Source organism: Podarcis liolepis (genome assembly GCF_965112155.1).
Source record: "Podarcis liolepis genome assembly, chromosome: 18".
Taxonomy (NCBI): Eukaryota; Metazoa; Chordata; class Lepidosauria; order Squamata; family Lacertidae; genus Podarcis; species Podarcis liolepis.
This window is the reverse complement of record NC_139572.1, coordinates 2,429,988-2,450,419: the sequence shown is the minus strand read 5'-3', so window position 1 is coordinate 2,450,419 and position 20,432 is coordinate 2,429,988. Positions and strand designations below refer to the sequence as shown.

The 20,432-nt window shown below is 48.6% G+C and overlaps 1 protein-coding gene and 1 long non-coding RNA gene across 5 annotated transcripts in view; both read right to left on the bottom strand.

The window, feature by feature from the left end:
- The window catches only part of ARHGAP45 (Rho GTPase activating protein 45), a 40,435-nt gene extending 24,967 nt beyond the window's left edge, over positions 1 to 15,468 (bottom strand). For 2 of the 4 annotated variants that reach the window (XM_083483641.1, XM_083483643.1), the window contains exons 1-6: positions 15,157 to 15,468; positions 11,179 to 11,479; positions 6,251 to 6,394; positions 4,442 to 4,526; positions 3,738 to 3,810; positions 2,168 to 2,246 (exon numbers count right to left, since the gene is read on the bottom strand). In XM_083483641.1, the coding sequence (XP_083339767.1) occupies positions 2,168 to 2,246; positions 3,738 to 3,810; positions 4,442 to 4,526; positions 6,251 to 6,394; positions 11,179 to 11,479; positions 15,157 to 15,246 (772 nt within the window). In that variant the 5' untranslated portion in view covers positions 15,247 to 15,468. Of the gene's footprint in view, positions 1 to 2,167; positions 2,247 to 3,737; positions 3,811 to 4,441; positions 4,527 to 6,250; positions 6,395 to 11,178; positions 11,480 to 12,396; positions 12,721 to 15,156 lie in introns of those variants that run through there. The other 2 variants (XM_083483640.1, XM_083483642.1) reach the window with 2 other exon arrangements.
- LOC310697618 overlaps positions 1 to 20,423 on the bottom strand; it is a 47,308-nt gene extending 26,885 nt beyond the window's left edge. The window contains exon 1 of the long non-coding RNA XR_014521103.1: positions 20,409 to 20,423. This is a non-coding gene — a long non-coding RNA (uncharacterized lncRNA). The remainder of the gene's footprint in view (positions 1 to 20,408) is intronic.
- Positions 20,424 to 20,432: the final 9 nt, after the last annotated feature.

The following is a 20,432-nucleotide window of genomic DNA, read 5'->3' as shown; positions in this document are numbered from 1 at the left end:
CAATTCTAACGAAAACCGCAAAGCAGAACGACACACAAAAGCAGAAAAAAAAGAAAAATACATCAACGAACGAAAAAAGGAAAAAGATAAACAATGACAACAAACTTAATTTTTTACAAATCCAACCTTTTAAACATCTTGGCTGACTTCCTCTAGTCCCTCCCTCCTGAGTTTCCTTGTAGTTGAAAGCAACAGCTTTCCAATGTCATTATTAAACTAAAACCATTTCCAATTATAATCCCTCTTATTCCCTTTTCTTAATATTCTAAATCCCAGCTATTTAATTATAACTTAATCCAAAGCCTATTTGTTTCTTTCAAGTAATTTCTAATTTTATAATATTACAATATTTAGTCAAATAGTCCTTAAATTTCCTCCAGTCCTCTTGAAACGCCTTTCTGGTTGCGGATTCTTCCAGTCAGGTCAGCTAGCTCCGAAAAATCCATCTATATTCTCGCAGGAGCCGCTAAGAACCCAAGAATCCGGATAGACTGGCTTGGGAGCTGGAGGTTCCACGAGAACATGCAAAAGATCCTATCTGCTTCCAGCAACCTCCAAGTACGGCTGTATCTGGCCCCTGAAGGACCAGTTGCGCAGCCTGGGGGTCATTTTGGATTCACAGCTGTCCATGGAGGCGCAGATCAATTCTGTGTCCAGGGCAGCTCCATCTGGTACGCAGGATGAGACCCTCCCTGCCCGCGGACTGTCTGGCCAGAGTGGTGCATGCTCTAGTTATCTCCCACTTGGACTACTGCCATGCGCTCTCCGTGGGGCTACCTTTGACGGTGACCTGGAAACTGCAACTAATCCAGAACGCGGCATCCAGACTGGTTACTGGGAGCAGCCGCTGGGACCACATAACACCGGTCTTGAAAGACCTACATTGGCTCCCAGGACGTTTCCGAGCACAATTCAAAGTGTTGGTGCTGACCTTGAAAGCCCTAAACGGCCCAGTAGATCTGAAGGAGCGTCTCCACGCCCATCGTCCAGCCCGGACACCTGGGTCCATCTCCTGAGGGCCTTCTGGCGGTTCCCTCCCTGCGAGAAGTGAGGTTGCAGGGAACCAGGCAGAGGGCCTTCTCAGTGGTGGCACCTGCCCTCTGGAACACCCTCCCGTCAGATGTCAAGGAAATAAACAACTATCTGACTTTTAGAAGACATCTGAAGGCAGCCCTGTTTAGGGAAGTTTTTAATATTTTATCTTTTAGCATGTTTTTGATATTCTGTTGGGAATTGCCCAGAGTGGCTGGGAAAACCCGGCCAGATGGGCAGTGTGTGTCTGTCTGTGTGTGTGTGTGTGTGTGTGTAGTTTTTAGTATTGTTGTTGTTGTTGTTGTTGTTATTGTCTCAATATACTGTTTAGATTATAGAATTATAGAATCCTAGAGTTGGAAGAGACCACAAGGGCCATCGAGTCCAACCCCCTGCCAAGCAGGAAACACCATCAGAGCACTCCTGCCATATGGTTGTCAAGCCTCTGCTTAAAGACCTCCAAAGTAGGAGACTCCACCACACTCCTTGGCAGCAAATTCCACTGTCAAACAGCTCTTACTGTCAGGAAGTTCTTCCTCATGTTTAGGTGGAATCTTCTTTCTTGTAGTTTGGATCCATTGCTCCGTGTCCGCTTCTCTGGAGCAGCAGAAAACAACCTTTCTCCCTCCTCTATGTGACATCCTTTTATCTATTTGAACATGGCTATCATATCACCCCTTAACCTCCTCTTCTCCAGGCTAAACATGCCCAGCTCCCTTAGCCGTTCCTCATAAGGCAACGTTTCCAGGCCTTTGACCATTTTGGTTGCCCTCCTCTGGACACGTTCCAGTTGGTCAGTGTCCTTCTTGAACTGGGGTGCCCAGAACTGGACACAGTACTCCAGGTGAGGTCTGACATGATTAGGAGGACCTGCTTCCGAACTTCCCAGAAGGAGATCTTATTTCTGGTTTCCCCAGGGTGAATTTCTTAAGGAAATAATTTTAGCATGGCGGGGCTACGCTTTGGAACCCCAGCGTGCTGTCGCTCACGAAAGCAGCCTGACGTTCGATTGTCTATGGCCTTATCAAGGTCGCATTCGTGGGGGGTTGGATCAATGCGCAAACATTAATGAAAAAGTGCGTATTAGTGGGAAAGGCGTATTAGTGAGAAAGCCACGAGGGAGACTCGCACTTACTCGAGGTGAAACCTTCCATGCCGTCTGAGATCCCTTCGCCACCTTGGCCAGGAATTCCCCCGTAGAGATTTTCCATCGACTGGGGGCGAGAAAACGTCGTTAGTCAAACGAGCGAGGAATTTCCAACCACGCGAAAGTCAGAGATGCACGTGCATCTGGGTGTTACCGCGGTCCCTTGGTTCTCAAACGCCTTGGAACCCAAACAACTTGGAACCCAAACTCTGCAAACCCGGAAGGAAGTGTTCTGGTTTGCGAACCGGTTTTGGAAGCTGAACGCGCTCCGTTTGGAGTGTTGCGCTTCCGAATAGAGCGTTACGCTGAGGTCTGTCTGTTTTGGCTATTTATTTTGCGTTTCTGTTTTCGTGGCTCTTTTTCGTTTTGTTTTTGTAACTGTGTGGAACCCAGTTCAGCTACTGATTGATTGTGTGGCTGCAGTACATTGTTTATTCCTTTCATTTTACGGATCAATGGTTTCGTTAGATAGCAAAATCCATGTCATATTGCTGTTTCAGGGGTTGTTTTTAAAATTCTCGCACGTTCTCAAACTTAATCCGTTCCGGAAATTCCATTCCAAAAACAAAGCGTTCCAAAACCAAGGTGTGCTTTCCCATAGAAAGTCATGCAAAACGGATTAATCCGTTCCAGACATTTAAAAGGTAAAAAGGTAAAGGACACCTGGACAGGTAAGTCCACTCAAAGGTGACTCTGGGGTTGCGGCGCTCATCTCGCTTTCAGGCCGAGGGAGCCGGCGTTTGTCCACAGAGAGCTTTCCGGGTCATGTGGCCAGCAGGACTAAACCACTTCCGGTGCAACGGGACACCGTGACGGAAACCAGAGCCACAGAAACGCCGTTTACCTTCCCGCCGGAGCGGTACCTATTTATCTACTTCTGCTGGTGTGCTTTCGATCTGCTAGGTTGGCAGGAGCTGGGACCGAGCAATGGGAGCTCACCCTGTGGCGGGGATTCAAATCTCTAACCTTCTGATCGGCAAGCCCTAGGCTCTGTGGTTTAGACCACAGCGCCACCCACATCCCTTTACCAGGAGTGACATGTGGAGTCCTTAATCTATGCAGGCATGATTTTTGCACGGGTGGCATTGTGGTCTAAACCACAGAGCCTAGGACTTGCCGATCAGAAGGTCGGCGGATCGAATCCCCGCAGTGACGGGGTGAGCTCCCGTTGCTCGGTCCCTGCTCCTGCCAACCTAGCAGTTCGAAAGCACGTCAAAGTACAAGTAGATAAATAGGTACCACTCCGGCGGGAAGGTAGACGGCGTTTCCGTGCGCTGCTCTGGTTCGCCAGAAGCGGCTTAGTCCTGCTGGCCACATGACCCGGAAGCTGTACGCCGGCTCCCTCGGCCAGTAAAGCGAGATGAGCGCCACAACCCCGGAGTCGGCCACAACTGGACCTAACGGTCAGGGGTCCCTTTACCTTATATTTGCTTTGCTGTTCTTGTGGTTCAGTTGCAAACCAGTTCTTTGTATCCTACGCATTGTGGCTGATTGTGACGGCTTTTAGCTTTCAGCTATAAAGATTTCAGTCATTCGTTCATTAGCCGGGACGCCTCACCTGGTTGTGGTCACTAGGAGGGATGGAGAGAAGGGTACTGCTATCTAATTCCCCCATGAGGAGTTCGGAGACCCTGTTTCGGGGGAGAGAAAGCACATTCATAAAGCAAAACGAGGGACAAAACAAGCACATTGATTTTGCACTTTTGCTCAGATCGCTGTGGTTCATTCGCCTTAATTCATTACCCAACAGACCAGGGCGGAATCTAGCCGTGAAAAATGCTTTTTCAAAAAAAATATTGAATTTGCCCTTAGCTCACCATTGCCACCTAGTGTCTCGTTTGTACAGGGCGCTGAAAATGCACATTACTTTTTCAGCTGAATCCCTTGTTCTGAAAATCATGTTGTTCCTCCTTATTCACAAACCCCAAATCGTCTCCAGGTAATGCTGCCTTGAGTTAATTTAACATCCCCCCCCCCCGAAAAAAAATCAGGGACCAAAATCGCCTTCTGATTCCATGCCACAAAAGTCACTAAATACCCAGGAAAATGTTTAGGGTGTCCATCATTTCTGGCCAAAGCCTGGGTATCACCAGTTGTTTAAAAGCTGTTGTAACCTCAAGCAAAGTCCGCCCAGCCTCCTCTAACCCCAAATTTCATCCCCTGAGTGGGGGTTCAGCTGGATGTCCTCTAAAGGGCCCCTTCCAATTCTACGACCCGGAATCATGCGCCTCTAGGGAAAGCACAAAAAAGTCCTCCGCTTACGTGCCGCTGAAGGAAACGGCGATCATCTCCAATGCCTTTTCGAATTCTCGCTTGTCAGCTTCGATGTTGGATTCGTAATGGAAACCTACGGATTATATTTTTTTAAAATCAATATCTTCATTGAAAGTATTGCAATGATAAAGGAATAAAGTGATACACAGGGGGGAGGGGAAATGAGGGGGGAGGACGAGAAAACAAATATGCATATATAAAAAAGAAATTAAAAAATTGCAATGTCATATACTCCCATACATTCTTATGAAAATTGATCTAGTGATATTACCCTAAGGTAAAGGGACCCCTGACCATTAGGTCCAGTCGTGGCCGACTCTGGGGTTGTGGCGCTCATCTTGCTTTATTGGCCGAGGGAGCCGGCGTACAGCTTCCGGGTCATGTGGCCAACAGGACTGAGCCACTTCTGGTGAGCCAGAGCAGCGCACGGAAACGCCGTTTCCCTTCCCGCCGGAGTGGTACCTATTTATCTACTTGCACTTTGACGTGCTTTCGAACTGCCAAGTGGGCAGGAGCAGGGACTGAGCAATGGGAGCTCACCCCGTCATTGTGGGGATTCGAACCGCCGACCTTCTGATCGGCAAGTCCTAGGCTCTGTGGTTTAACCCACAGCGCCACCCGCGTCCCACAATATGCAGTGCTTTTTTTTCCTTTTAAAAAATGTTTAGTGGTACTCTCATTCAGACTCAAGAAAACCACCATTTTATAGTTAAAAATTGGGAAAAATAAATACAGTAAATGGGGAAAAAATTATAGTGGTACCTCGGGTTACATACACTTCAGGTTACAGATTCCGCTAACCCAGAAATAGTGCTTCAGTTTAAGAACTTTGCTTCTGGATGAGAACAGAAATCACATGGCGGCAGCAGCAGGAGGCCCCATTAGCTAAAGTGGTGCTTCAGGTTAAGAACAGTTTCAGGTGAAGTACGGACCTCCGGAACGAATTAAGTCCTTAACCCGAGGTACCACTGTACAAAGATTCACAAAATGTTTAGGGGTATGTGCACACCTGTGTCTCATCCCCAGAAAAAAAGCACTGCCCTAGTGCATATATCACATTTGGATTAAATTTACGGAGGTGGCGTTTTTTTAGAAAATAAAGGAGAGTTTTGGGGAAGTGCGAAATGTCAGCCGCGCGTCATTTTCAAAGCATAGAAGTGTGATCCTGTCCTCTGGGGTGTTATCCACCCCTCCCAGTTTGGTGTCATCTATAGAATCATAGAATCCTAGAGTTGGAAGAGACCACAAGGGCCATCGAGTCCAACCCCCTGCCAAGCAGGAAACACCATCAGAGCACTCCTGACATATGGTTGTCAAGCCTCTGCTTAAAGACCTCCAAAGGAGGAGACTCCACCACACTCCTGGGCAGCAAATTCCACTGTCAAACAGCTCTTACTGTCAGGAAGTTCTTCCTCATGTTTAGGTGGAATCTTCTTTCTTGTAGTTTGGATCCATTGCTCCGTGTCCGCTTCTCTGGAGCAGCAGAAAACAACCTTTCTCCCTCCTCTATGTGAACATCCTTTTCTATATTTGAACATGGCTATCATATCACCCCTTAACCTCCTCTTCTCCAGGCTAAACATGCCCAGCTCCCATAGCCGTTCCTCATAAGGCATCGTTTCCAGGCCTTTGACCATTTTGGTTGCCCTCCTCTGGACACGTTCCAGTTTGTCAGTGTCCTTCTTGAACTGGGGTGCCCAGAACTGGACACAGTACTCCAGGTGAGGTCTGACCAGAGCAGAATACAGTGGCACTATTACTTCCCTTGATCTAGATGCTATACTCCTATTGACTGACCTTTGACTTTGGAGATGAGGGTCCCCGCTGCGGTCAGCGTCTCCAGCGTGTTGAGCAGAGGGTATTTCGCGACCACTTGCCGCAAGATCCGCAATGCATCCCCCAGGCTCTCGTGGGCCAGCGCCCGCCGGGACTCCAGCCCGTCTGCAAAAGCAAGAGAAGACCCACCGGTTACGGCCCGTGGGTGCAATTCGCTCTGCACCTGTTGAATTTCTGTCTGTCGTCCTGCTGATGCAGCAGTCCACTTTGCGGGACTCGGCAAGAAGGAGAAAACCAGAACGGACCCCCAAACGGCTTGCGGCCCGTCGGTGCAATCGTAGCACGCGCCGCACCGGTTCAATTTCTGCCTGACGTCCCTCTGATGCGGCAGCAGGGACTTGGCAAGAAGGACAAAACCAGAACGGACCCCCAAACAGTTCGCCTGGCTACAGCGTGGAGCTGATAAGGGCAAGGTTGCAGGTTTGATACCCATCTAAGGCAGCTGTGTTTCATTTTTTTAAAAAAATGATATTTATTAATATTTCACAAACAATAAAAACAAATTCCAACATTTAAACTCCAAAAACAATACAAATAAGAAATACACAGTGGAAAAAAGTTGATAGAATAAGGAAGAAAAAAGAAAGAATAAAGAATAAGGACAGAGAGAAAAGCCAAGAATCGAAACTAAAAATAGATTAATATTTTCAAATCTTATATTTTCTTCACTAGTTTCTTGACCTCCTCACACCTCCCATTTTGTATTCCAGTTCAAATATTAAATTCAGCAAATCCTTACCCTCTAACATTTAACCTTACTCCATATATTAACCTATTATTATAGATATCCATTTCCAATTATCAATCTCTATTTACATTTTCTTAAACATCTCTTTACCAGTACCGCTCATTTTCAATCAAACGTCATTTCAACATTCCTTAATTTTATAGTGCTTCTGCAGGTAATCTTTAAACTTCTAAGGCAGCTGCGTTTCAGGGGGTTGGACTAGATGACCGCTGGTTCCCTTCCCAACTCTATCGTTCCAATATTTGTACCTGCCTCTCACCTGCCTCTTGGGCTCCTTTCCTCCCTCCCCACAAGTCCCAGAACCCACAATTTCATTATCATTTGCCCCTCGGGGCAGGAGAGATGCGCCGTCTTCAAACGGGGTCATAAATCCAGCCGCTGCTTCGGGAGGCAGCGGCGGTGTAGTGGTTAGAGCTATGGAGATGAGTATCCCTTCTCCGCCACAAAGCTCACTGGGCGATCATGGGGAGGCAAGACCCCCTATTCCCCCAGAAAGCTATATTACCCAGAACGGTTTAACAATCAATCTGTCTTGCCAAAAAAAACCCCCACCCTCTGGGAGTTGTAGTTCTCTTTGTTGGGGGGAAATAGGGCTTTTCAACTTTCAGCACACCTTAAACTACATTCCCCAAGATTCCTTTTACAGGATGCCAAGATGGCAAACTACAGCTCCCATAACTCTTTCGGGCAGAGGATGTGCCCCAAACTACAGCTCCCACAATTCTTTGGGGGCAGAGCAAGCGCCTGAAACTACAGCTCCCACAATTCTTTGGGGCAGAGCAAACTAAAGCTCCCATAATTCTTTGGGGCAGAGCAGGCGCCCCAAACTACAGCTCCCACAATTCTTTGGGGCAGAGCAAGCGCCTGAAACTACAGCTCCCACAATTCTTTGGGGCAGAGCAAACTAAAGCTCCCATAATTCTTTGGGGCAGAGCAAGCGCCCGAAACTACAGCTCCCATAATTCTTTGGGGAGGAGCACGTGTCCCAAACTACATCTCCCACAATTCTGTGGGGAGGAGCATAGCCCTGTTCCTCCCCCCCCAAACCCGGTAAGTTGGCAACCTCTCTCTGTCCAAGGTCTTCTCTGGAATGTTTCCCTTCCTGTTTACATTCAGGAAGGGAAGATGGAAAGAAGGAAGTGACCGCCTCTTGCGACATTTGAGATAACCCGCTTGACCGCTGACCCCCCATCCCTAAACCATCATTGTATCATCGTTTCTGGGCATTCTCATCGCCAGGGAAGGAAGGAGCGAACGTCGGGTTTTCCCTCCTAATTTCTCCAGTTCTCAAACTCGGGTCCTGCACGTTTTGCACCCGTTTGCAATAAAAACAAAATAAAAACTAAACTAAACTAAACTAGACTAAACTAAAAACTAAACTAAACACTAAACTAAACTAAAAACTAAACTAAACTAAACTAAACACTAAACTAAACTAAAAACTAAACTAAAAACTAAACTAAACTAAAAACTAAACTAAAAACTAAACTAAAAACTAAACTCTAAACTAAACTAAACTAAAAACTAAACTCTAAACTAAACTCTAAACTAAACTAAACTAAAAACTAAACTGAAAACTAAACTGAAAACTAAACTGAAAACTAAAACTAAAACTAAACTAAACCCTTACAGAAACTCAGCAAAATATTAGTGCAATTTCCTGTCTTGTACGCAGCTTTGACTAACATGCTTTTTTTTTCAGGTGGCGGCAATTTCCCCCAATACGTTTTATTTGCTTTTAGCATTTATTATTTCCACCTTTTCCTTTCCCCTGCACGGTTCACCTCCTCCTCAACTAATCCTCCTGCAACAGGTAGATTAGGCAGAGAGGCAATCGACTGCCCCCCCCCAAGAGATTGTTGTGGCTCGGTCGGGACTCGAACCCAGATCACCCAGCTCCTAGCAAGTGTGCTGCCCTCACAATAACCGTGGGAGGTCGGTTAGGCTGAGAGAGGCGGCGGCTGCCCCGTCCGCAAAGCCACCCGGGGCGAATTTTGTGGCCGGGTCGGAATTCCAACCCGGGTCTCGCGGGCCCGATGGCGCACAACTGCATGGCTGGGTCAGATTTCGAACCCAGGCCTCGCGCGACTGTAAGCCCATTGCTCAAGCGAGCCAGAGGACATTGCGGGGAGGGCGACGGGCACCAAGGCACGCCCAAGAAGGGTTTATCAGGGCGCTGCCAGCTGCCGCGGGCTCGGCGTAAACAGGAAAGGCGGGCGGATGAAAATAGAGGCAGGAAGCGGCAAATATCGCATCCCTCTTGCCACCGTCTGATGTGGCAACCGCCTCTCTCTCTGTCCCCAGAGGCCGTGCCCAGCTGGCGGTTGCAAAACCAGGCACATGCGCCGCTCCTTTTCCCCAAAGGAGATGAAACATTCATTGGCAATATGGAAATAATAATAATAATAATAATAATAATAATAATAATAATAATAATAATAATGTCTTTAAATCATGCATCAAAACCCACTCCCTCCCCATCAGGCTGGATTTGATTTAAATCAGGCACGTCCAAAGTCCATTTTGGGAGCCTAATCCGGCCCCCGTCTCAGTTTATTTCTGAGTAAAAATCCTTTAAAAAAGCTCAACCGCTTTGGGGTAAAACCCTAAAAAAAAGGGGGTTGAGAACGTCAATCCTAAATAAAGGTCAACAACTTTGGTCGGCCCTCGCGGCCCTTCACTTCATCCAATGTGGCCCTCTTTGAGAAAAGTTTGGGCACCGCTGCCATATAGCAGGCGTCCCAAAGCTTCGGCCCTCCAGATGTATTGGACTACAGTTCCCATCATCTCTGACCGCTGGTCCTGTTAGCTAGGGATGATGGGAATTGTAGTTCTAAAACATCTGGAGCAGGCATCCCCAAACTCGGCCCTCCAGATGTTTTGGGACTACAACTCCCATCACCCCTAGGTAACAGGACCAGGGGTCAGAGATCATCAGGGGGTTTGGGCTGGGTGTTCACCAGTATGCGGATGATACCCAGCTCTATCTCTCTTTCAAATCAGAACCAGTGAAGGCGGTGAAGGTCCTGTGTGAGTGCCTGGAGGCGGTTGGAGGATGGATGGCGGCTAACAGATTGAGGTTGAATCCTGACAAGACAGAAGGACTGTTTTTGGGGGACAGGAGGCGGGCAGGTGTGGAGGATTCCCTGGTCCTGAATGGGGTAACTGTGCCCCCAAAGGACCAGGTGTGCAGCCCGGGGGTCGTTTTGAACTCACAGCTATCCATGGAGGCACAGGTCAATTCTGTGACCAGGGCAGCTCCATTTGGTACGCAGGATGAGACCCTATCTGCCTGCAGACTGTCTGGCCAGAGTGGTGCATGCTCTGGTTATCTCCTGCTTGGACTACTGCCATGCGCTCTATGTGGGGCTACCTTTGAAGGTGACCCGGAAACTACAACTAATCCAGAATGTGGCAGCCAGACTGGGGACTGGGAGCGGCCGCTGGGACCACATAACACCAGTCCTGAAAGACCTATATTGGCTCCCAGGACGTTTCTGACCACAATTCAAAGTGTTGGTGCTGACCTTGAAAGCCCTAAACTGCCCAGTATCCCTGAAGGAGCGTCTCCATTCCCATCGTCCAGCCCGGACACCTGGGTCCATCTTCCGAGGGCCTTCTGGCGGTTCCCTCCCTGCGAGAAGTCAGGTTACAGGGAACCAGGCAGAGGGCCTTCTCGGTGGTGGCACCCATCCTATGGAACGCCCTCCCATCAGATGTCAAAGAGAAAAACAACTACCAGACTTTTAGAAGACGTCTGAAGGCAGCCCTGTTTAGGGAAGCTTTTAATGTTTAACAGGTTATTGTGTTTTAGTGTTTTCTTGGCAGCCGCCCAGAGTGGCTGGGGAAGCCCAGCCAGACGGGTGGGGTATAAATAATAAATTATTACTATTATATTTTTATTTAGGGCCCCACTACAACAGCGACACCTAGCGGCAGAACATACGCATTGCGATACAGTGTCACGCTAGAGACCTCTAGGGGCAGAAAACGCTCAATGCGACACAGCTTTATAAGTAAATAAATTATTATTATTCTATTATTATTAACGCAAAACAAACGGCAATTTGTGGTTGGGCACAGAAAGGGCCCCAGGAGCTGAGGGCCGCATCAAAGCTCGATCCGGCCCCTGACCACTTACCCTCCCGGAGAACCACGTCCCGCAGCTTCTCCAGCGGCTCGGCCAAGCGGGTCACGTCGGCCAGCAGTTGGGAGATTTCCTCTGGCTCCATCAGGCTGCCCTCGCCACCGTCGCAGGGGCTGTAGGCCTTGCCGGCCTTGCCCAGGCCCCGGGGGACGGCCGGCGAGAGCGGGAACCCTGCGGCGCTGGCGTGGCGGCTGAGGCTGGTGGGGCGCTTGAGGGTGCCGGCCGGGGTGGGCGCGGAGAGGTCCGCCAGGCTGGAGGAGGTCGAGGAGTCCAGGCCATCGCGGCGCGGCAGCTCCTGGGAAGAAGGAAAAGGCATTCGGGTCACTCGGGGCAGTACTTGAACTCAGAACCTTTGGCTCCACCAAGTTCAGAACTCATTGGAAGAACCAATAGATCACTCAGGGCGGGACTAGAACTCAGAGCCTTTGGCTCCACCAACTTCAGAACGCCTTGGAAGAAGCAAAAAGCAATCAAGTCAGGACTAGAACTCAGAGCCTTTGGCTCCACCGACTTCAGAACGCCTTGGAAGAACCAATAGATCACTCAGGGCGGGACTAGAACTCAGAGCCTTTGGCTCCACCAACTTCAGAACGCCTTGGAAGAAGCAAAAGGCAATCAAGTCAGGATTAGAACTCAGAGCCTTTGGCTCCACCGACTTCAGAACGCCTTGGAAGAACCAATAGGCACTCGGTTCACTCTTTGTTTTGAATTTGGGGGAAATTTCAATTTTAAGAAATATGAATAGGTGTTTGTAGGAGGGGGAGTCTTGATTCGTTTGTTTTGGGAAAGTATCACTTTTGCACAATTTTCAAATTTAATAAGAAGAGGCATTTGTTCGAGGGGGGTTATCCCAGCGGCAAAGTTAACTCGGAAATCACAAAGACCATAACGTTTAAAAAAACAATGGGGAAAGTTTGCGATTTATTTATGAGACTACTGCAAGCAGGTTCAAACATTGGCAGGATTTTAACCACACTTGCAAAGTAACAGAGAGTGTGGCTAATTTAGAAGTGTGGATAAATATTGAAATGTCGTTGTAAATATTATCATTAGGCCCCGTGGAAGGGATGAGGGGCAGCCGGGAGATTCAAAGCAATCTGGAGTCTAAATCGTTGTTGTATGTTTATATATATTTTTAATCAATTGTTTAAAATTACCAAAACATACACAGCCCCTTGCTGCCCTTCCGAAAACCTGGTGGGAGTTTGGTACCTTCAGCCAAACGCTGGCTCTGTTGGAGACGGTCTCCAAGACGTGGCCGCCGGCTTTCGAGACTTTCCTCCGCAGTCCGGCCGAATACGGGCTGTAGCTGCTTTTGCCCCGGTTTCCGTGCATGGCCACGATCCGGCAGCCCCCCAAAAAACCACGAACCCCACCAGGCAGAGAGGGTGCGGATGATTTCAAGGCCTAGGGCGCCCCTGCAGCGCCCAGGCGGATTTTGAGAGCCGCCACACCCATGCTCACTTCTGGAAACCTTGCTGGTTTTAGGTTTTTTTTGGGGGGGTGGTTTTCCTTTTTTCGAAAAAAATTACGACGCACCCAGCACCCACCGGGCGCAGCTTCTTAGAAGGGGTGGGCGGAGGAAAAAAAGCCACAAACTTGAGCAAAGAGGAAGGCGGTTCGGACGGCTTCCTCTTTCTGCAGCTCTGAATTGTGCAGAACTGAACATCAATACAAAAGCGAGTTTTTTGGAGGGGTTTCAGACCCAGATGACGCCGCCGTATTTCGCTTTATCCTTTAAAGCAGTGCTGAGTTTATAGAGAAGGAATCCTAGAATCCTAGAGTTGGAAGAGACCCCAAGGGCCATCGAGTCCAACCCCCTGCCAAGCAGGAAACACCATCAGAGCACTCTTGACATATGGTTGTCAAGCCTCTGCTTAAAGACCTCCAAAGGAGGAGACTCCACCACACTCCTTGGCAGCAAATTCCACTGTCAAACAGCTCTTACTGTCAGGAAGTTCTTCCTAATGTTTAGGTGGAATCTTCTTTCTTGTAGTTTGGATCCATTGCTCCGTGTCCGCTTCTCTGGAGCAGCAGAAAACAACCTTTCTCCCTCCTCTATGTGACATCCTTTTATATATTGGAACATGGCTATCATATCACCCCTTAACCTCCTCTTCTCCAGGCTAAACATGCCCAGCTCCCTTAGCCGTTCCTCATAAGGCATCGTTTCCAGGCCTTTGACCATTTTGGTTGCCCTCCTCTGGACACGTTCCAGTTTGTCAGTGTCCTTCTTGAATTGTGGTGCCCAGAACTGGACACAGTACTCCAGGTGAGGTCTGACCAGAGCAGAATACAGTTTTTTAAATCCCGCCCCCTTTTATTTCCTTTCTCTCTCTCTCTCTCTCCCCCTCTCTCTCTCTCTCTCTCTGCAATTATCTGGATTTGATGCTTTTCCTTCGTGGCAAAAAACTGTAACAAATTCTTATTTTTTTAGAAAAAGAGAGAGATAGGAGGAAAATGACAGGCAGGGCTGGTTGTCAGTAAGGGGCCTCTATTAAGCCTCTACAGCGCTCTGTGAAATGAGAGATAGCCCCCCCCCATTATGCAGAATTGGAGGGGCTCTGGCGCCCTCTACTGTTGACCTCCCTGCTATTATTATTATTATTATTATTAACACCCTGCCCATCTGGCTGGGTTTCCCCAGCCACTCTGGGCAGCTTCCAACGAAAGATTAAAAATACATTAAAATATCTGCCCTCCCATCTTCCACCCGCCTCACTGGCTGTTATTTCACACCCGGCTCCAGCCGCCGGGTGTTATTTTGAACCCGGGTCCACTGCCAGGTTCCTGTAGCGAAAACACCCACTCAGACAACTGGATCTTGCAGGCTTGATGTCTTGCCCACCGACGGGAAGTGAAACCTCGCTCAGAGTGCTTTCCGCAAAAACGAAAAGCAAAAAAACAAAACACGCCCAATATTGGCACCGCCGGATCTGTCCTGAAAGGGGGGTGCGGGAAATAAAACGACCACGGACTCCAGCTCCCAGTAGCCATTGATAGCCCTCTCTCCTTCGTGAATTTGCCCTCTTTTAAAACCAGCAGAGACATCACCTTGCCAACAAAGGTCTGTAGAGTAAAAGCTCTGGTTTTCCCAGCAGTGATGTATGGAAGTGAGAGCTGGACCATAAAGAAGGCTGATCGCCGAAGAATTGATGCTTTTGAGACTACAATTCCCATCATCCCTGACCACTCGTCCTGCTAGCTAGGGATCATGGGAGTTGTAGTCCCAAAACATCTGGAGGGCCGAGGTTGAAGAAACCTGGTTTAATGTTTTGCTGTGTTTTTATATGTGCTGGAAGACGCTAGCTGGGGCAACTCAGGGTACAAATAAATTATTATTATTATTTTATTATTTCAAGGTTTTCAAGGTTTAATGTTTTGCCGTGTTTTTATATATGCCGGAAGCCGCCCAGAGTGTCTGGGACAACCAAGGGTACAAATAAATTACTATTATTATTATTATTATTTCAAAGTTTTCAAGGTTAAATGGTTTGTCATGTTTTTATATATGCTGGAAGCTGCCCAGAGTGGTTGGAGCAACCAAGGGTACAAATAAATTACTATTATTATTATTATTTCAAAGTTTTCAAGGTTGAATGGTTTGCTATGTTTTTATATATGCGGGAAGCCACTCAGAGTGACAACCAAGGGTACAAATAAATTATATTATTATTCTTATTATTACCTTTTCTCTAAGCTAAGAAGCCCCCCCCCCAAAGCTGCAACCTTTCCTCCGCAGAGGACTTCTTCCGTCCCCTGAAACATTTGAGCCGCCCTGAACCCTTCCCTCCAAATCCACGATGCCCTTTTTTTCGGGGCGAGTCAGAGCCAATGAACGGCCGCCGCGATCCGTTGGCCGCCGCGCGGCAAGAGGGGAGGCGCAGCCGAGCGACCTCTTGCGAAAACGCCGCCCGGGGTGCCCACCCCCCCCGTTTCGCAACGCCCTGCGGACGCAACCCCGTTACTCACCAGAGAGGACGGCGGCACAGGACTTCCTCCCCGGCCCTTCTTCGAAATCGACGGTGTCTTGATCAGCTCCCGCTTCTTCCTCGAAAACATGGTGCTCTCTGAACCCCAAACCCGTCCCGGACGATTCGGCACCCCGGGGTGCCTTCACTGGCTAGGGGTTGTCTTCCCCGCCATCCAATGGACCACAGCTCCCCCCAAAAAGGCGTTTCCGGGTGCAAAATGGGCTCAGGATTTGGCACGGCTGCCTGCGGCTCAGAGCACACGCTTGCAAACTTACTTCCTGGCTCGGTTTTGTCTGACACACACACCCTTCAAATCTACACAGGAAAAGCTCAGTGTGTGAGAGAGTGTGGTTAGGAGCAGAGGGGAAGTTGTAGTTGTTTTCTTTCTTCTTTCTGCCCCTTTTTCGGCCGATTCCTCTCCCTCCCTAACCCCGGTTTGCGGGCCGCAACCTGCGGGAGAGAGACGTGCGAGCCGTCCAAAGGCAACCCTGTATTTTGCCTTTAAGAAAAATGTTTTATAGTGTTTTTATATATGTGTTGGGAGGGACGTGGGTGGCGCTGTGGGTTAAACCACAGAGCCTAGGACTTGCCGATCAGAAGGTCAGTGGTTTGAATCCCTGCGATGATGGGGTGAGCTCCCATTGCTCGGTCCCTGCTCCTGCCAACCTAGCAGTTCGAAAGCACATCAAAGTGCAAGTAGACCAATAGGTACCGCTCCGGCAGGAAGGTAAACGCCATTTCCGCGCGCTGCTCTGGTTTGCCAGAAGCGGCTCAGTCCTGCTGGCCACCTGACCCGGAAGCTGTACGCCGGCTCCCTCGGCCAGTAAAGCGAGATGAGCGCCGCAACCCCAGAGTCTGCCACGACTGGATCTAATGTTCAGGGGTCCCTTTACCTTTACCTTTACATTGATTGATTAGGGACGTGGGTGGCGCTGTGGGTTAAACCTCAGAGCCTAGGACTTGCTGATCAGAAGGTCGGCGGTTCAAATCCCTGCGATGACGGGGTGAGCTCCCGTTGCTCGGTCCCTGCTCCTGCCAACCTAGCAGTTCGAAAGCACATCAAAGTGCAAGTAGATAAATAGGTACCGCTCCGGCGGGAAGGTGAACGGCGTTTCCGTGCGCTGCTCTGGTTCTCCAGAAGCGGCTTAGTCCTGCTGGCCACATGACCCAGAAGCTGGACGCCGGCTCCCTCGGCCAGTAAAGCGAGATGAACGCCGCAACCCCAGAGTCGGCCACGACTGGACCTAACGGTCAGGGGTCCCTTTACCTTATGGCATCCGTGTTTTCCAAAATGAGACGGTAATTGTGCCTTCGACTGGCGCACTTCCCTGAATTTTGCAACATGCTTTTCCAACCCAGTAGTGCGTGCCGGGGGGGTCTGTCTGTTAGCTGTGCATTAAAATGCACTTGTCGGTAAGAATGATGTACGAAATTTGGAGGAAACCACTTGCTAAAAAAAGAGGCACAGGAGAATGTGCAGAACTTTGAATTTGGAGGGAGAGCAAATTTTGCTGCAGATATGAAGGGCTATTTAATCAGACCTTTCCCATGTTCCGGGCTGGGGGGAATTCTACTATGTTGGTGCCCCCTACTGGAGGCAATCGTCATCAAGCTATAAAAAAGGGACAGGCAATCATTTTCTATCTTGCTTAAAGGCCACAGTGGCTTTCAAGCAGTTTTACAAGTGTAAAACCAACTGCAAAAATGTCAGTTTGCAGGCTTTTTCTGCTTTAGTTTGAGGTTTCCTTTGTTGCTCTTTTTGCAATACTACTGTTGTTGTTTAGTTGTTTAGTCGTGTCCGCCTCTTCTTGACCCCCTGGACCAGAGCACGCCAGGCCCTCCTGTCCTCCACTGCCTCCCGCAGTTTGGTCAAACTCATGCTGGTCGCTTCGAGAACATTGTCCCACCATCTCGTCCTCTGTCGTCCCCTTCTCCTTGCGCCCTCCATCTTTCCCAACATCAGGGTCTTTTCCAGGGAGTCTTCTCTTCTCATGAGGTGGCCAAAGTCTTGGAGCCTCAGCTTCACGATCTGTCCTTCCAGTGAGCACTCAGGGCTGATTTCCTTCCGAATGGAGAGGTTTGATCTTCTTGCAGTCCATGGGACTCTCATGAGTCTCCTCCAGCACCAGAATTCAAAAGCATCCATTCTTTGGCGATCAGCCTTCTTTATGGTCCAGCTCTCACTTCTATACATCACTCCTGGGAAAACCATAGCTTGAGCTATACGGACCTTTGTTGGCAAGGTGATGTCTCTGCTTTTTAAGATGCTGTCTAGGTTTGTCATTGTCATTGCTACTAATGTATTACTACATTGCAATACTAATACTACCAGGTTTTGTTGACGGGGGTTTGGGTCTACCACGGAATGTATTGCTGCCGAGTCTTTTGAGGGTTTTATAGGTCATAATCAGCACTAAAAGACGCCTGCTTCTTGGGAGAAAAGCAATGACAAGCCTAGACAGCACCTTAAAAAGCAGAGACATCACCTTGCCAACAAAGGTCCGTATAGTTCAAGCTACTGTTTTCCCAGCCGTGATGTATGGAAGTGAGAGCTGGACCATAAAGAAGGCTGATGGCCGAAGAATTGATGCTTTTGAATTCTGGCGCTGGAGGAGACTCTTGAGAGTCCCACGGACTTGGGCCAAAACGAGAGTACCCCTAAACATTTTTTAAGAAAAGAAGCACTGAGTTATACCATAAAATTATATACCGATGGAAAGATAATTGAATGGAGAATGTAATGCAATAACTTTTGTGAAGGATTATTTATTACAACCGCAGTCCTAAAGAAGAAACATGAAACACACAGAAAAAAATGAGAGATACGGGTTAGATGGCCGTGGCACTTTGCGATAAGTAAGTGGGTTTTGAGTTCCAGTTTGGGCACTCGGTCTCTAAAAGGTTTGCCGTCATTGATCTCGGGCATGGGTAGGCAAACTAAGGCCCGGGGGCCGGATCCGGCCCAATTGCCTTCTCAATCCAGTCCGCAGACGGTCTGGGAATCAGCATGTTTTTACATGAGTAGAATGTGTGCTTTTATTTAAAATGCGTCTCTGGGTTATTTGTGGGGCCTGCCTGGTGTTTTTACATGAGTAGAATGTGTGCTTTTCTTTAAAAAGCATCTCTGGGTTATTTGTGGGGCATAGGAATTCGTTCATTATTATTTTTTCAAAATATAGTCCGGCCCCCCACAAGCTCTGAGGGACAGTGGACTGGCCCCCTGCTGAAAACGTTTGCTGACCCCTGATCTAGGGGGAGCAGCTGCCTCCCTGCCCCTCTGCCCATGGAGACCCCCCCATCCTGCTTTGTCGATCCACTTGGCCTTGAGCGACTAGTCCTCATGACGTCACCGGCTTGGCATCCAAAACAGGGGAGTCACAGGGCGAGGGAGGAGAACCTTGCAGGGGTGTTTGTTGTTTCCCCCCTCCCGGGATGGCGCAGAATCTTTTCTCTGGGGTGGGAGGGAATTGTAGCACACACACACAAAAAACACTCTCCTGAAAAGTATGTTTGTGTAAGGAGATCGGCTCTCCTGGGGTGGCGATGGAGGAACCTTTGGTGAACAACAGAAGCTATTCCAAAAATCCCAAGCCTCTGCCAGTCCCATGACGTCCGATTCTTCAGAGACACGCCTCCTAAGAGATCAAATTTTCAGGACACAGTTCCGAGGAAATCAGATAAGAGGGAGGGAGGCGGTGCCTTCCCGCCCAAAATCTCAGCTCGGCCAAATTGTGCATGGTTTTAAAGGGGTGCAGGAAGTTTTTGAGCCGGTTAAAGGGGTGCAAGGTGGTTCCCCCCCCGGTTGTTTTAAATAAGGCCTTTTATGCCATTCAAAGTCTGGCCCTTCTCTAAATGCCCCCGCCCTTCTGTAAGCTTTCTAAATACAGTGGTACCTCGGGTTACATACACTTCAGGTTACAGACTCCGCTAACCCAGAAATAGTGCTTTGGGTTAAGAACTTTGCTTCAGGATGAGAACAGAAATCGTGCTCCGGCGGCGCGGCGGCAGCAGGAGGCCCCATTAGCTAAAGTGGTGCTTCAGGTTAAGAACAGTTTCAGGTTAAGTACGGACCTCCGGAACGAATTAAGTCCTTAACCCGAGGTACCACTGTAATAATAATTATTCTTCTTAATAACAATTACAGTGGTATACCTTGGTTTACTGGGACGCGGGTGGCGCTGTGGGTTAAACCACAGAGCCCAGGACTTGCCGATCAGAAGGTCGGCAGTTCGAATCCCCGCAATGACGGGGTGAGCTCCTGTTGCTCGGTCCCTGCTCCTGCCAACCTAGCAGTTCGAAAGCACATCAAAGTGCAAGTAGATCAATAGGTACTGCTCCGGCGGGAAGGTCAACGGCGTTTCTGTGCGCTGCTCTGGTTCACCAGAAGCGGCTTAGTCCTGCTGGCCACATGACCCGGAAGCTGTACGCCGGCTCCCTCGGCCAATAAAGCGAGATGAGCACCGCAACCCCAGAGTCGGCCACGACCAGACCTAATGGTCAGGGGCCCCTTTACCTTTACCTTACCTTGGTTTACAACCATCATCCATTCCGGAGGTCTGTTTGTAAACCAAAACAGGTTGTAACCCAAAGTGCACTTTCGCCAATGGGGCCTCCCCCCCCCAAAAAAATTGTTTGTAATAAAAAAAAAAGGTTGTAATTCAAAAAAGGTTTGCAAACCACGACCCGCACTTCAGGGTTTGAGTATGCAAACCATGGTACCACTGTATTAATATTTATATGCAGCCATTTGACTGGGTTTCCTGGAGAGCTGCGTTTAAGACGTGTGTGCGTATATATCTATATATCTTTCTATACATATGTATGTGTGTGTGTGTGTGTATTCTGACCTTGTCAGATGAATAATTGTCAAATGAATAGTTATTATTATTCATTTATATCTCACCTTTTCATCAAAGATATCAAGGTGACATACTATGACTATGACTATTACTATTATTAGTACTACTACTACTAATTTATTACTTATACCCTGCCCACCTGGTTGGGTTTCCCCAGCCACTCTTGGCGGCTCCCGGCAGAATATTAATAATAATAATAATAAAGCGATCAAACATAAAAAAGCTTCCCTAAACAGGGCTGCCATCAGATGTCTTCTAAAAGTCAGATAGTTGTTTATTTCCTTGACATCTGAAGGGAGGGCGTTCCACAGGGCGGGCGCCACCACCGAGAAGGCCCTCTGCCTGGTTCCCTGTAACTTGGCTTCTCGCAGGGAGGGAACCGCCAGAAGACCCTCGGAGCTGGACCCCGGTGTCC